Source organism: Sparus aurata, chromosome 7, assembly GCF_900880675.1.
Source record: "Sparus aurata chromosome 7, fSpaAur1.1, whole genome shotgun sequence".
In the NCBI taxonomy this organism is placed as follows: domain Eukaryota; kingdom Metazoa; phylum Chordata; class Actinopteri; order Spariformes; family Sparidae; genus Sparus; species Sparus aurata.
In genome coordinates, this window is record NC_044193.1 from 13,944,481 (window position 1) to 13,957,352 (window position 12,872).

The following is a 12,872-nucleotide window of genomic DNA, read 5'->3' on the forward strand; positions in this document are numbered from 1 at the left end:
GTGTGTGTTCTCAGTAAGTGGGAGTGGGGAGTGTCGGGCGCGGTAGTTTAACATTCCAGGAATCCGTCCATGGTCGAGCCTCATGGTTGTGTGATTCTGTCCGTTGTGCAGAGGAGGGCAATGAATGGCTAACCCACTGCATATCTCTGGAGACATTCCCCAAAAAAAACTGCCCACACTCGCACATACTCGCGTACGCACACACACACACACACACACACACACACACACCATCCATCCAGAATAACCTGCGCATTAAACTTTGATTCACAAGAAAACGAGATGCACCCCGAGTGGCAGCGGGTGTTGATATTAATGCAGCAGAAAAAGGAGCCTCTGTGTGAATAGTAATGGAGAGTGAAAGAAGAAATGTGAAATTCTTTATCCGGCGTGCCTTAACTTGTTGCTGGTAAACATCCTACATGGTCGATGTAGTCGTCCTTTACCCTGCGTGTACAAAAAGTCTTCACTTGAGCTGCAAGATGGCTCCTCTCCAAAACAATCTCCCTCCACGCTCCAGAGGATCCTCAAGCCCTTCTCCTTATATGCATTTTACTCGCTCACACAGCACATGCACACACTCTCTCACACGGAACATACACACACGCTGCCATCCTCTGCGCACGCATGTGGGTGGAAGGAGAAGGAGAGCAGAGGAGCGAAAAGAAAAAGAGAGAGAAAGAGAGAAGCCCTAACCCTTTCCCCTCGGCTGGTGGAAAGTGAAACTTCAGAGTTTTTCTTCCTCCCCCTCTCCATAGTGTTTGATAGTGTAGCACTGGCAGCCTCTGTGTGCCCCCCTGCCCACTCTCTCCCGTTGTGTTCTGGTGGCCAGCTGCTAGCAGAGTTGCAGTTGTACGTGAGTGGGTGGGTGAGACTCGTTTCCTGTGCTCCTCAGGGCTCCGCTCCAACAACTACTGCAGCACGCTCCGGCCAGGGGCCACGGGGGCCACTATTCATAACAAACAGGGGGCTGGCTCCTCTCCTCCTCCTCCTCCTCCTCTTCCTCTTCTTCTTCCTCATCTTCCACCATCACCACCACTACCGCCATCATCAACATCAGCATACTGCCCACCCACTCCACCCACGCCATTGCACCCCTCTGAGCCTCGGCCCCTGGAGTCCCCCGGTCTGCGGGCTGGGGCACCCCCACTGCGCTCAGAAGGGTTGGACATGGAAGTGGAAGAGGCCCCCGAGGGCCCGGAGCCCTCCACCCTGCCTGAGGTAAGCGCACAGAGCCTGGCTCATCTCCAGGGCGGAGGCTGTTCTCTGGGTAGCGCTTCTCCAGTCAGATAAAAAGTTTGTGCGAGCGAGTGGAGAGAAGCATCCAGGGGGCAGCTTCACCCTGTTTTTCTGCACACACACTGAGGGGGGTTGAGGTGATGGAGAATAGAAAATGACCAGCACTACGGTGGGAGGGTGGGGTAGGGTTTTTTTATTAGGAGAATTGGAGATTAATCTCTCAACCCCTCTCCGTGTGGATTTCCTCCAACACTGAAAAACACTGTTTTCTCTCCCTGTCTTTCTTTTTTCTTTTTTCCGTGTTTGCTTTCTCTTCCTTTCAGATTTCCAGTTCTTCACTCTTCATCAAATATTTTTTTAATATAGCTAGACCCCGAAATTCACCGTCGTGCCAGGAGTCTTTGAGCGGCATTAGCCGCAAAGGTAGTTTGTAGTGGTTACATTAGAGATGACACATCTAGTCACTATGCCAGCCTGTGCTTCGAGATGGCAGATAACGGGCAAGGCAGTGAGATGAGACTGAGTAGAATCAATACAAGTAGACAATGAGAGGTTTGCTCTCGCAGCCCAGGAAATTGTTTGTTCTGTTCGGCGTGTGTGTGTGTGTGTGTGTGTGAGTGTGGGCGTGTGTGTGAGCATGGCAGTGTGAGCATGTGTGGATGTGAGTTTCGTGCCAATCTGTGTGTGTTTGGTGGTGGTGGTGAGCGTTTAAGGAGTAGCATTTGATTTCAGTGGACCTGCCTCCCAACAAGCCTCCCTATCTCTACGGACAAGCCATCTGTTTGCCCAGTGCATGGTGTTCTGTTCTTAGAGAGGAGGAGGAGGAGGAGGAGGAGGAGGTGGTGGTGGTGGTGGAAGGGCAGTGTAAGAAATGGGTGGGGGTGAGGGAATTGCGCGGAGTGGATGGTTGGGAAGATTAGAGTGTAGATGGGATGTAGATGAGAGAAAAAGCGAGGGGGACAGGTGTTCGGTGCACCTTGCTGACACCCGGGGGGTGGGGGTGAGGGTGGGGGTTGAGTGTATAAGTGTCAGGAGGATGATATTATGAAGACTGTAGATCAACCTAGCGGCTCATTCTGTGTCTGGTAGGACAGCATCCAGGAGCTGTCGGCTATTTACATGATGTTTTCTTTGTTTGCTTGCTGATCTCTTACAATTTATTTGTGTCTTTACATCATTCTGATCTGTTGTTTCTCTTCCTTTCTTTGTTTCTCTCACATGTGTGGACGAAAAAAAAGCTTGTCTTTGCAGCTTGTCTCACCTGCCTGCCTCCTGCATGCCCAGACATTTCCATACAGACCGTACAGATGTGTGTGTGTGCGTGTGTGCGTGACATAACTGGGTGTTTTGTGCTTACAGGAGTGCGAGAAAGACAAAGACGACGCAAGAGGTTACGTCACAGGTATGGCTTTGGCTTTAAAGGTTGTCACGTCTAGATAAGTTCACAGAGAGTACCTTTTGCACCTTATCTGTTTCTCTCACTTCCCCTCTCACTCTCCTTCTTGCTGTCTTGGCCTTGGAAGGTGACCAGTCTCCTGTCGAGAGGGATCAGATGGACGAGGATAGCTGTGCTGGTGGCTTGACTGTGCCTGCGTCAGTGTCCGTGGCTGGCAGAGGGACTAAAGGGCTTAGGGGACTGGCCGAAGAGGTTGGGTCAGGCAAAAGATTCCTGCCAGAGCCTGGTGCCTGGCCTTCGCAGGGGTTCGCCTGCTCCCTGTGCAAACGGCTGTTCAGCAGCCTGGATCATCTCAGGGAACACGAGTACCGCCACACCCTCTCTCTGATGGCCTTGTCCCTGGACTGGCCAGGCATGCAGGGCCCGCACCGCCAACCAGCTCAGTCCCACCACCAGCCGCAATCGCAGCCTCTCCATCTCCACCACTCTCTCTACCGCCCCGCAGTGGCCGAGCCAACGCCGGCGCGCTACCTCTGCTCCCAGTGCCCCGCCAGCTTCACCCTCAAATCCAACGCCGATCGGCACGAGAAGACCATCCACTTCAAGAAGAAGCTGATGCAGTGCGTGTACTGTCTGAAACACTTCAGAGACCGCACGGACCTGCACAGGCACCTGTCCTCTGTACACTCCAAAGAGAGAGGGCACACCTGCCCTGCCTGTGCCAAGGCTTTTAGCACCCAGAAGAACCTGGCGACACATGTTAAAGTGTGCTGCCAAGTGGGGTCAGTGCCAGGCTCTCTACTGGGAGGCAGCACCGGAATGGAAATGTCTCAGGGCGGGGTTATAGATTCACTGTGGAGGCTCTCTCAGGAGATGAAAGTTGACAATCATAATCTCAGCATCAATGTGGAGAATTAAAACTGGATCTAGAGGCTGCAGGCTTATGTACACACACAATTCATGCCCATCAATTAGCGGCATATCGTCACATGTGCTGTACATTCATGCCAAAAATGCTCTGTGGTGTTGTTGCACTGAGAAGGGAAGAGTTCCTTTTAAAATCAAACGCCTCTCGAGATGAGTATAAGCACTGAGGGACTCTTTTTCTTCTTCTTTATCCAACTTTTACAAATTTGATGTCATTCTATTATTTTTTAATGGGCGATTTAACACGAACTGACAGCTCAGATGTCAACAACGCACAACTGCTATGCAAAGCTGTCCTGTTTAAATAACCGACTGAAAGTATATGCAGTTTTTTAAAAGTATCTTTAGGTCTGTGTGTGTGTGTGCACTGACTGGACCCATGAACAGGTGAATCACTTTCCGCTGTGGTGTCGGGTGGAGAGACGGGGGGGCGTCTTTTTACGCCTCCCAGACCTAAACCACTTGTCTGGCTCTCCGTCGCCAGCCAGTCACCAGTCTGACTAAACTCTCCTCTCCTTTTTAGGCAGAGAGATCTTTATCTTCATGTCCACCCCTGCATTAAGGGCACAAAGACACTTAGACCCAGTTCATATCTGCCAGGCGTCTCTGTGGCTCACAGCACACACAACCACACCACCTGCAGGAACTTTGCGGCATTGCAGCATAAGAGTAGACTGAAGGACCAAAGCAGATTATTTCCCCTTTTTTACTTAATTTTAAAGAAAGCAGAAAACTTATTGTAATATGTGTGCAAAGACTGCGGTTATTTTTAACTCAGAGAATAACGAAAAACAAAGCAATTTTCTACCACAGATCCACCTTCAGTGGACAGGTAGAAGCGTGTCCTCAGTCGTCAGTCTGAAATGACTACCTAGAGTCTGACCAGTGCAGATGGAGGGGATGTGCCCAACAAGACAAAGCCAGCTAAAACAATGGCCGTGTAGCAGCTCAGATGGGGGTTGGGTGGTGTCATTTTCTCCCTCTCTCTCTGTGTCCATCTCCTCTGTCCCAGATCTGTAAGTCTTCTAGTGGCTGGAGCTGGACAGTAATTGGTCCTTCACGGCTCCGGCCCTTCTTAACCCCTGACCCTGCCTCTGAAGAGGAGGTGTGGGGACCGAGGGCCAGATGCCCTTTAAACCAGATGAGCTTAGTGATGTCACCGCTGCAGACAGAAAATGGTGCGGCCGTGAGTACGCAGTAGACGGAAATGTGTGTGTGTGTGTGTGTGTGTGTGTGTGTGTTTGGGGGGGGGAGAGGCAAGACAAGTGGAGATGAATAAGGGAGATGGTGAGGGAGTTAGGTGGAGGGTGTTACAGAGCCGCAGGATATTGGAATCAGCATGAACACTGGCTTCGAAATCATTGCTAATGTAAATTCACACCAATTTCTGCCAAATTTCTCAAACCCTGCAACTATAAAACCCAAGATATTTTCTTGATACAGCCAACTAATAAAGATTTATTGTGTGCACCCATACTGTGAAACCCAAAGGGAAGACTCCACTTGTTTTTTGTTTTTTTATTCCTCTTAATGCACCCAACATAAAGAGCTATAATTTCTGCGTGCTCCATTAAATCAGAGCCCGTGTCTGTCGGGAAATACATCCCGCTGCTGTTCGTTATATGTGTACGACATGGGAAAATGCCAAATTCCTCCTAAGACAAAATCCCTTTTCTCAGGTAGCACACTCTGTCCTGGCAGCGGCTGCAGCAGACTGGCACGCTCGGAGAAGTCAGGAACTAATCAGGAACTCCGCAGAGCCAGCCATCGAGGAAGAAATGGCAAAAATCGTCTGGCTGTTTTTTGGAGTTTGAATATGTGTTGCTGTAAATATTGAAAGATATTTTGCGTTCTAGACCATGACTTTTTTTTCTCATCGAACAACAAAAAAAAAAACCCATGTACTGTACAAAGATATGTACTTTTCTAAACAAGAGTGACATTGTTGCTTGTAGTTTTTATGCTGTAATTAAACTGTGATGGAACAAATGTGAAAACTTCTCTGCAGTTTTTTTAAAAATCTTTTTTTATATCTGCCTCACATTCACACGGTCACAATATTCCTCTGTTTGTCTTTAACCTGCCGCTCTATGAATAAGTCGCTCGGATGTGTTGTGCAGTTGACGTTTACTTGCATGTTTTTGTGCTTCGAGTGTTTAATCAGAGCAGAAGTCAATTTGCAGACGGAGGTAATTATACTGTATCACTTAAAGCTTCTAACCCTGAACCGTGTGTTTGACCCACCTCTCCTTTATGAGCAGTAGATGTGTACAGTTGCGTGTGTGTTGTCGTGCCTGTCTGCTCATAAAATCCAGTCCCTGATCTCTCATGGTCGTGTGCTGTACGCCTTGACTGTAGAGCTTCTTCTTTGCACACACACTTACGCATTACGCACAAACACACATACATACACACACGCACAATCTGTTTACTTGGATGCCCTTCACCTGGCTTAACAACCATTTAAGTCTAGACCTTGAGATAATTGGCTTACCAGACCTCTACACAAAGATGGGGGACATGGCATTAGTTCTTTTTTTATTTTTTTTATTTCTTATTTATATTTTTTCCGCTGAAGCCTCCCTTTGTGTGTGTGATTTTATTTCCCAGCCTTCAGCCCTCTTGTCATTGTCTGTGTTTGTGTTTCCGTCTGTGTTTTTGCTGTCCATAGCGGAGACCTTCTAGAGCAACTAAGGCAGACTGACTGTTGTGTCGTGTTTATAGTATCTCTTTGCCTTTATTGCTTTAGTATGGAGGAAGAGCTGTTGCCAGGGCAACTGTAGCTTTGACTGGGATTGGGGTGGCCATGGGAATTGATGGTACACTTCTAGACCATGCCGCTAATTAAATGTAATAACAGAAAAGTGACGTCTCGGTTTATTTAAACGAGCTACATTCAACGCTAATCTTATTTTTTTTCCTTTTCCCTCCCTCCCTTCCCTTCCTCCCTCTGTCTCTCCAGTGAATGACTTCACGGTGATCCGTAAAAAGTTCAAGTGCCCCTACTGCAGTTTTTCTGCTATGCACCAGTGCATCCTGAAGAGGCACATGCGCTCCCACACCGGCGAGAGGCCCTACCCCTGTGAAATCTGTGGCAAGAAGTTCACCAGGAGGGAGCACATGAAGCGGCACACGCTGGTAAGTGCAGCCATGCGACCACCAGCAGGGGGCAGTAAAACACACAACAAATGTGTGATGTGTAAAAAATTGTGAAATAAGCCAAATGTGCTAAAAACCTAATGGCAAGCACTGGTTGCAAAAAACTTGCAATTGTAAGCTTATGAGAAAATAATCCCACTTCTCACTTGATTTGTTACTGCACACAATTTCCTAACTGGTTTATGGTCTTGATTGATAGTTTGAACCCTTCTTCAACACAGCATGATATTCGTTTCAGTAAATTATGGTCCAAATTGGAGAAAAATTACGATAAAGCTACGTTTGCTTTTGGGCGTAGCTACCCTGAGATTGCCAAGTCACTGCCACGGCATGTCCTCAAGACGGAAGTCGATACGTCTGAGTCGTTATTCCCAACTTTCAATCTAAATGCTGCTGTCCTCCGATGTGTTCATGAGCATCAATGTAGAATGTGGAAAAAAAAAGTTGTTTTGCATTAACGGTTACAACCTAGAATACCATGTTACAGATCCTGTGAGCCAAAACTTGATGTGCAATGCCTGACTTTGTTACAAGTTTCTTCCCACTAACCCAATGTTTACCTTCATCAGCTATGTTTTGGCTCGGCAAAATCGTGTACCAACAGTTTTCTCAGATTCTCCCGAGTTGTCGTTCATGTGAATTTTCCCAGTTAGAGAAACGTTTTTTGCACATGGTGTGCCCCAGTGCATCTGCTCAGGAAAAGTGGACGCCTGCAGCAAACGGATGTTTTAATGATGAGTGTTTGAACTTCACAAGCAACTACAGCAGCTGATTTAACAGCTTAGCAGACTTGAAAAAGAGAGGAGGAGAAGCCTTGTACTACATGCTCGCAAAGAGTTCTATCAAGCATACATCAGCAGAATAGAAATGAAAATGGAACCTACGAAAGTTTTTGTTTCGGTACGTTTCACAACACAAACAGTGCTTACAGTAACATCATACTGCTGTGATGTCACGTGCTTGTATGTTAGCGAGGTCAGGCTTGGTCGCCCCTACCTGGGTGACTGTTCCATTGCACTATTTTGTCGGATGATATTATTTTTTCCTAGTATTTAGTAAAGTAATGGAGAGCAGCCATTGATCCGATTCATGGATGTATTGCGTAAAATCTGGACATAGCCCTGATCCCTCAAATAAAAGTTGCTCAATGACACATTAAATATACGGGTATACAATTATCTAGATCTTCTGCACGGCTTCTGGGATCCATAGATCAGGCGCACAAGAGATTTCCACCAGCTAACTTCCGATTTAGCCCTCCGTTGACCTCAATGGGGATAAAATATTTAATCATGTGGCTCTTTTATACGTTCCAGATGTTATCTGGACGAATAATTTGGTTGACACAGTTAACAGACGGTTCTCCCCCAGTGTAAGCTCATGTGAAAAGGTATCTTTTGGCCTGTGATCAACACATGACAGATTTCAATCCTCGGCTTGGCCAGATCCAGTCAGGACCAAAGCGAAGCGATGCGTATCCTCCTGAGCTCTACCCTCTCATCCAAATCTGACGACCATAATGCCAAATTTGAGGCTTCAAAATCAGTCGTCCAGTGGGTGTTGTCATGTTGGGTCGACACAACTTGAGCGCCAGCTAAAGTGTTGAATTTTCTGTGTTCACAGGTCCACAGCAAAGACAAGAAGTATGTGTGTAAGGTGTGCAGCCGAGTCTTCATGTCAGCAGCCAGCGTCGGAATCAAACACGGCTCGAGGCGTCATGGCGTCTGCGCCGACTGCTCAGGCCGGGGCATGGCCGCCCTGCTGGACCACAACGGGGAGGCCGGAGGAGACATCTCTCCGGAGGAGGAGCTGTATCCTGGTGATCGCTTCCACGACGACCAGGCGGAGTGCGACGGCGACGGAGAGGGGGAGGAGGAGATGATGGTCGAAGGGGATGGGGAGATGATGGGAGAAGGGGAGGAGGAAGGGGGGAAGTGGAAGGACTCAGGGATGACCACTGAGACACACGGAGCACTGGACAATGAGAAGGAGGAGAGCGACTCCTCAGCACAGGAAGGGGAGCAGCAGAATGGGAGCGAGAGGGACTTCGCCTGGATCTCCTAGAATCTGTCCGGCTCCCGTTAGTGGCTCGTCAAACCAATCTCTGAAGATCTCTTGCGATCTTTCGGGGCAGAATCCTCTGCTCTCTTTACCCATTCGTCCCACCGTGGGCAGGCCTTTCTTTGAACGGAAACGCTATAGGGTGACGCGCGACAATGATGTAAACACACTCAAAAACGCACACGCACACACACACACACACACACATACAGACACACTTAGGCTATTCTCAACCTTGACTGCCATAGTAGAAGAAGAGCGGTCAAGGGATGGCTCGAGTGCAAGGCTTTTTCTGCTTACCTCCTTTACTTCTGATGCAGTGTTTTTTGTGTTTCTTTTTCTTGAGGGTTCAGGCCAGAGTCCAGTAGTTTTTTACTCTGTCACAACAGGAATCAACGAGGACGCTGCCAAGGACATGGCCAATGCTAGACTGCGACTTTGTATGTTTGCCATCACAATCACCATGGAAACCAAGGATCACTGACAGTGTAGGGAAATAGCCAGGAGGGTGGGGGTGGTGGGTTGGGGGCGGGGTTTGGGGCAGGTGTTTTGGTCCCACCTCGGCTGTAATGTTCCAGGGGGGAAAGTGTCTCTCTGCAAAGTGAAGGGAGAGTCTAAATCTATTGCAAAGCTACGTGTGTCGGAGGACCGGGGCAGCCCGATGGCACACCGTTGATGCAGAGTCCTACTGCCACAGACTTGCACTTTAATGACAACTGACTCCTATCAAAGCCCTGAACCCGTGGTTTACATTTTTGATCTGATCTTTACTTACCTAAACAACTTGGTGACCGCACCTACCTTTAAGGATATACTTCATGTCCTCCTGACTGTTATCACGATATAAAAGAATCACTGAATCTTCGCGCAGATCGCTGTTCATACATAGCCTTTGCCTTTTCAGTGGGGTCCTTAATCTTTTTCTCGGCTTAAGTTTACCACACAGTTTCTATCAGTCCATTCCAACCAATTCTGGAGATTTGACTAATGTACATACGATTTCTTTTTGGAGTTTAAAAGGAGAGTGATGTGTGCGTGTGTGTATGAGAAGGAGAGAGATTGAAAGAGACTTTCACAGTGCATTCAATGGTTTTGACCTTCTTTATACAAAAAAAGTGGACACCATCTTCTGCGTCCTCCGTCTGGAAGACTCGACACAAGCACACAAAGGGATCCTCGCGACCTTCACTAATTAACTCTTTCCGTCTCTCTCGCTGTCTCTGGAGGATGTGACGTTAGGACCTGAGAGGCCCGCCTCTCGCACCAGAAGGAGGAGCTGCCTTTTGTTTGAAAACGTTTTCTTTTTTTTTTTTCTACTCCTGTTCACGTCTTGGTCAGTCATGTAATTCCAGTTTCTTCAAGTACAGAATATGCAGACTCTTTCCACGGCTTATCTTTTTCTTTTTCTGTGATATATTTTCTCCGGCTTTTGTAAGGTTAAAAAGAAGAGGATCAAAAATTGTGCTTGAAAGTTCCGAGTTTGATATTCGTAGAGAGTGTAATATTAATTTGTTTTTGTTTAACAGCTATTTATTGAGAAACCTTGTTTGTAGATTCCTTTAATTTTTATGAGAAGTCATTTCCCTCCTCTCGCTCTGTGTGCGTTGGGTAGAACAGGATGTGTGTTGAGCGTATGCAAGAATGTTTGAGTGTCCAGTGTCGGGGAAAAAAAAAGTCTATATTGATTTTCTTAAGATTATTTCCATGTTATTGACAATTCAAGTGAGGCAGATGACATGTCTTATTATTATGATTATCAGAACTATGATTACTGTTGTTGATGTTACTATTATTAATTATTATTAAGTGCTGGATGCTAAGCTTTATTGTGTGTTCTTTTTTTGATATTTTATATCTTGTATAAGAAAAAAAAAAAGCTTTTATACTTTGCCTTGTTGTGGACAGCAAGCCATGGGGCTTTTATCAAACCTTTTATTGTGCCAGTTTACGCTTTTTCTGTCGTATTTGCTTTTTTTACCGAGGGGAAAAACAACTTCACCGTCAAAACTTCTCTGTTAGATATTGATTGAAAAAAAAATAACATATATTCAGCACACGCTTTTTTGCATCACTAATGTACACTAATTGATTATATCGAACCAAAAACAATCTAGTACCTTGTATACATGAAGTGCTTTTGTTCCACAGTCCGTGTGTGCAGGTGCTCTTTTGGATTTTATCGTTGTGGTTAACAGTTTTTTGTTGTTGGGTTGTTTTTATTTTTTGGAACCTGTCACTATTTGTCACAGTTTTGGAAAAAAAAAAAAAAAAAAAAAAAAAAAAGTGCACACGTCATGGTATTATTGTGAATATGAAGGGCTGTGTGAAAGGGCCGGCTAGATTTTTAGAAGACTGCATCTTAAAAAGCGAGCTAGTTTCTACTGTCTCACGCCTTGCATGACACACAATCAAGAAGAAACATGGCATGCAGACAGAAAAACCCGGAGAGTGGAGTCTACATGCTTTATTTCTGTCCGCTGGTGTTTTACTGGCCTCGACTCTTTAGTTCATTTTTACATAAAGGGAAGGCGAGCGCTGCAGCAGTAACTCTGGGAAACATTTCGTTGCCAGTGCAGGTTGCACACATCAGGCCCTCTCAGCTACAGGTGCCGTGCACTCCCATCAACCCCCGCTGAGAAAAAGGCTCTCAGTGCAATGCGATTTTGTGATGCTTTCTTCATGTCTGGCAAATATCTTTATTTTATTTGTATTATTTATTGTGTTTTTTTCGTTTGACCCATTTATCGAATAGTCGTAAGTTTTTTGGGTGGGAAAAAAAAAAAGAAGAAAGACAATGGGGGTTAGGATTTTTATGAATGTCAAAGGTGGGTATGGAAGGAACCCATGATCGGCGACAAATCTCTGTCCGGTGGTGCTCTTGTGGGCCACTGTGAGACATCTGGATGTATGTGTGACTCCCCCGGACCCTGCGCTCTTTTCACGACCTGTACTGTATGTCTTCTTCCTCATACTGGGTTGTACTTCAGGAAAAAAACGTCTGCCATCAACCCCTCAATATGTGCCTCAATGACATTTCACCCGTGTGCTTGTGAGAGTGTCTGACGAATGCGTGTCTGTGTCGACGGATAGAGATACTTCAACAAAAAAAGGAAAAAAAAAAGCGACTGATCAGATTAGAGGTGCAGAAAAATGTTTGTTTGAGGGTAAAACTTCAAAGAGACGAATCATGATGGGCGACCATAGATTCTCCTTCCCACCGTGTGTTGATGACCTTCTGTGCCCTGATTTCGTGGTCTTAACTGCATGCCTGTGCTCATTTTGTCATACCAAAGCGACGTCTTCGGCATCTGCACACAACTGTCTCATTCCACACGATGCAAAACTGGAACTGTTTGCTCTACTGCAGATGAATATGGGTATTCTTAGACGTGTACAAATTGCAATCCTCATTTAGCCTGTATAGCTTGATTCACACGTGCAAAATCATGAAGCCATAGATATGGGTATATCTATATTATACTATATTTCAAATTGGCGCTTTTTACTTTAGATTTTGTTCTTCTACTAAGAGTGATGTGTGTATACCTTCATATATATGAATTTATATTACTATTATATATTATTTATTTTCTCTCAAGTTTCAGAGGGTCTTTAATTTGTAAAAGGTCGCACTTGAAGCTTGAGGTTTGTTTATTTTCATTGGGAATATTGTTCAATATGATACTGACTTTATATTGATGATTATCATAAACCTGTGTTTGTAACAAAATGTGTTAAATAATCAAAAAAAACTGTCCTGTTTTTACACCTGTTTTGTTTTCGGGCAGATTTAAGTGCTCTTGTGCAGATATTTTTTCGGTTGATAGTACTGATCACGAAACATTTTTACAGCCAACCATGAGCCTCCTGTTTTGATGTTGGGGCTGGCCCGCCGGCCGTCTGAGCCTCTTTCTAACTTCATGTTTAGTGGAAGAAATTAGCTTGACTATTATTTGCAAAAACCAATCAGTCTCAATAAATTTTGAAATTGCTGCTGTAAAGAAGTGACCACTGTGTGCTGTGCCTTTTTTTTTTTTCCTGTGCGGTCATAACCACCCGCTGTCCACAAGGGGGCGGAATAGACAAGTCA

General features: G+C 45.9%; 1 protein-coding gene across 4 annotated transcripts in view; it reads left to right on the forward strand.

Moving 5' to 3' along the window:
- Positions 1-12,790, forward strand: part of zbtb46 (zinc finger and BTB domain containing 46) — a 68,939-nt gene extending 56,149 nt beyond the window's left edge. For 2 of the 4 annotated variants that reach the window (XM_030423205.1, XM_030423203.1), the window contains exons 5-7: positions 896-1,221; positions 2,599-2,641; positions 2,763-5,559. In XM_030423205.1, coding sequence (XP_030279065.1) covers positions 896-1,221; positions 2,599-2,641; positions 2,763-3,553 — 1,160 coding nt within the window. In that variant the 3' untranslated portion in view covers positions 3,554-5,559. Of the gene's footprint in view, positions 1-895; positions 1,222-2,598; positions 2,642-2,762; positions 5,560-6,512; positions 6,701-8,344 lie in introns of those variants that run through there. The other 2 variants (XM_030423207.1, XM_030423206.1) reach the window with 2 other exon arrangements.
- Positions 12,791-12,872: the final 82 nt, after the last annotated feature.